At 54.1% G+C, this 3,430-nt stretch overlaps 1 protein-coding gene across 5 annotated transcripts in view; it reads right to left on the bottom strand.

Annotated features, from left to right (window-relative positions):
• Positions 1-3,430, bottom strand: part of EIF4G1 (eukaryotic translation initiation factor 4 gamma 1) — a 20,258-nt gene extending 16,828 nt beyond the window's left edge. For 2 of the 5 annotated variants that reach the window (XM_008062779.2, XM_008062781.2), the window contains exons 1-6: positions 3,008-3,430; positions 2,691-2,784; positions 2,312-2,398; positions 1,800-1,820; positions 1,057-1,233; positions 746-845 (exon numbers count right to left, since the gene is read on the bottom strand). In XM_008062779.2, the coding sequence (XP_008060970.1) occupies positions 746-845; positions 1,057-1,233; positions 1,800-1,820; positions 2,312-2,398; positions 2,691-2,750 (445 nt within the window). In that variant the 5' untranslated portion in view covers positions 2,751-2,784; positions 3,008-3,430. Of the gene's footprint in view, positions 1-745; positions 846-1,056; positions 1,234-1,799; positions 1,821-2,311; positions 2,399-2,690; positions 2,788-3,007 lie in introns of those variants that run through there. The other 3 variants (XM_008062782.1, XM_021714861.1, XM_021714863.1) reach the window with 3 other exon arrangements.

Below are 3,430 nucleotides of genomic sequence, written 5' to 3'. Positions count from 1 at the left end.
CCCCCCCCCCCACAACATGTACACATATACTCTGAACCTGAAACAGAATCAGGCCTTTGGCTGGGAATGAGACAAAAAGAGATTTGCCAACCCTGTTCCACTCAACTTGAGTTCAGTTTCTGTATCCAGCCCTTTGCAAAGGGGCAAGGAAACAAAGTAACATTATGAACTCAGCCAAGGATGAAGCAAATTTAACTTCCTAAAGCAACAGTCTCCAAAGTGGGGTGCATTCTTTAATTCCATTCATAATTTCCACTTGTTTTCAACAAGCATAAGTGTTGTTCAAATTATGCATACATATATACAAACAAAAACATACATGTATTAGAGGCACATACTCAAAACTTTTCCTGATAGGTGATCAAAAAACTCGGAAACCACTGCCATAAAGAACAGACTAATTCTTTCCTAGAATATAAATGAAAAATAGCTACAAAAACCTCCCAAATCTGTATTACATGGGTTCCCAACCATGGAAGAAGTGTCACAAGGAAAGTCATACTCAAGCCCTCAAGCTGGCACCTGGTCCTACATTCCTTGACATGGGGAGGAATCTAACTCTCTTGGCGATAGGATCAAATCTCCCCCCACCAATGCCAGTTAAATATTAAGCCCCAATGCCTACCACCTATTAACCCTATCATTTTTAGACCAAAAACCAAGCCAGGGAAGTCTTATGCTTTAGAAATCAGCAAATCAGTTCAGATGCTCCCTGAGACTCATTGTCACCTCTGACCCTGCTTACCGTAGGTCCCAAATTCTGTAGGGCTTGCACCTGGATAGAAGCCTGGAGCTCCTGGCTGCACAGGGTACTGCTGTGTTGGGACAACATATGTAGAACGCCCCTAGGGTAGGGGGGAGAGATGTTGAGGGCGCTATGAGCACCATATCAGACTCCAAAGGAAATGTAGGGCAAGATAGGACAAGCCAACTTTAGACAATGACCAGAAGGAAGTCCCACCTCTGGAAAAGGGATGGAACTGGAGGGTCAGGGCGAGGGAGATAAGGGTTGGGGTACAAGGCTATGGCTTCCAGCCTCTAAGCCTGCTGCCTCACCTGTCCAGGGATGTAGTAGGCTCCCTGGGAAGCTGGGTAGGAGATCTGGGAAGGGATCATCATTACTTGGGATCCAGCAGGGTAGACATGAGCAGCTGGGCCGGGACGGGCAGGGGCTGCACTCTGTACTCGGGAGGCTGCACTGCTCGGGGGCTGGGCCCGGCTAGGGTAGAAGTGCTGTACGGAGGGAGGAGAGCAGTTGGCAGTAGGAAGAGGAGGAAATGGACAGCAAAACAGCCACTCCACAATGTCGCTACAGCCTGGAAAGAAGTACTGTGGGCTTCAGAGCAGGGAGACCAATTCCTCCAAGACCCACTTGACCAACTGATGACTAAGCGGCCTCGTATCCACACATGCCCTCCAAATTCAGAGATACACTTTGTTTGCATTCTGTGTATATTTACTCTCTCACTGCCATGCATACTCCTATCACCTCCACCAACCTCTGCAGAGGCCTAACATCCAGATGCATCATGCCTAAGTATCGCCTTTTTGGGCAATATACTCCCCAGCATGCACTTTTCCACCTAAGAGAAGCTAATCATAACATGCAGTCTCCTAGTTGCCAGGTATACGCTCTTCAAGATTCAGTCCCTCACATGCATCACTTAGCCTCAGACTGAAGATCTGGGCAGCAAATGTGCCCCCACCCTGAAGACTCCCAACCTCTGTATATAGCCCGACTAGAGGGGAGGGTAAGGGTGAGACCAGTCGACGGTCCAGGATTAGCAAAGGGGTATTACCTGCAGAGACCTGAATCCTCCCTGAGAGCACATGGGGACAGGAAAGAAGAAAATTATCCCCAAGGTGATGAGGGGGGAAAATGGAGGAAATTGGACAAGAATCCTCCCACTTAGTACGGGAAGAAGTTGGGAAACAGAGAAAGGCAAGAACCAGCTGTTGTATTTACCTCGCCACAGTCCAAATAGAAAGCAGAGAGGGGAATGGAGCAATGGCAGCCTCCATTAAAAGGAGGAAACAGGAGTCAGCAGTAGGGCCCAAAGCACTATCCCCCTTCTCAGAGACACCAGGATTCCAGTAACGCCGCCCTCAACTACAACATACTACCCCGGGGCCAGCCACCATAAGTAATCAACAGCACCAAGTGCAGAGCCGCATGAGAGAACACAGAGCAACTGTCAGGAAACTGGGGCCAGGCACATGGCCTCCACAGTTTTCATCCTAGGCAAAAACTGGCCAATGCTTTCCAAAGCTCCCACCCAGGTCCCCTACTCCCCTCCCCACAATCCCTCACCTGGCGGGGCTGAGAAGGCGTGTTCATTTGTGTCGCTTGTGGCGTACTGAACACCACGGGCGCTGTCTGCCCCGGGGAGAACGCTGGCTGAAGGGAGGAGACCAGAGTTCAGCAAGAGGGGAAGCCCGGGTGGGGCAGAAACACAAGATGGTAAAATAAGGGGGAGCAGATCTGTGGCAAGAGCCTCAGCAGTCTACATACCCCCTCCCTGTGACAGCCCCCAGGGACAGCCCAGGGGCCCTGTCTCAATTTGGCAGCAGGCAGCTGCACTTTGCCCTGACACAGATGGGGGTGGGAAAATCCAGAGGCTAGAACCTGTCCTGACCGGCAGCCTGGTCTCCCCCACCCCCCCAGTCCCTGATAATTCCTCCCTAATTACCTGTGGGAGTCCAGGGGATGGGGCGGGTGGGGGGCCTGTGGACTGTGGAGCTTTGTTCATTTCATTTGGTGCCACATCAGGGTCCCCCCAGCACCTGTTGGGAAAGAGTGGAACTCGGGACAGGGAAGGGACCCCAGCTTAAGGCAAACGGAGTGGGGGAAGAGCTGATGCAAGGGTTGGGTCCGATACGGAGCACTGAAGACGCCAAGGGGGTGAAGGATCAGGAAAGATCAAGGCTGTGTCCCCACCAACACGCTGTCAAACCCGCATCACGTCCAACCACCCCCCTGGCCTGCGGAAACAGTCCCCTCACTCACCCCCTCGGTTAAGAATAAGTCCACGATGCGGCCTACAGGTTCTGGGCATCCGAGGGCCTGGGGTTGGGAGGTGAGGGGTATCAACCTGGCTCCGCGGGGCCCAAGACCAACCAGACCGGAAATTCCAGGTCTCGCTGGCACCAGGCTCCCGGATCACAAACGGAGCTAGATGCTTCGGCCGTGGTGTCCCCACCCCCCACCCGGGGACACCGGGTTCGGGGCCTGGCCCGGGGGCACACAAGGTTCGCCCGCCGCCGGGCACCCGCGCGGGGCCAGAGGCGAGGCCTGCCGCCGCCCAGGAGCGTAGGCCAGGAAGGGCGGGAGTCAGGCCCTAAAAGGCCAGGCGGGCGGCGGGCGGCGGCCGTCGAGGAGCAGGTTTCAGGCAACTGAGGGTCGGCCCGGAGGGCGGGCGGGGCCGGGGGC

The sequence above is a fragment of the Carlito syrichta genome, unplaced genomic scaffold (genome assembly GCF_000164805.1).
Source record: "Carlito syrichta isolate Samal-C Ts95f unplaced genomic scaffold, Tarsius_syrichta-2.0.1 Scaffold305827, whole genome shotgun sequence".
In the NCBI taxonomy this organism is placed as follows: Eukaryota; Metazoa; Chordata; class Mammalia; order Primates; family Tarsiidae; genus Carlito; species Carlito syrichta.
The sequence above is the reverse complement of the archived record's forward strand: the minus strand, read 5'-3'. Positions and strand labels throughout refer to the sequence as shown.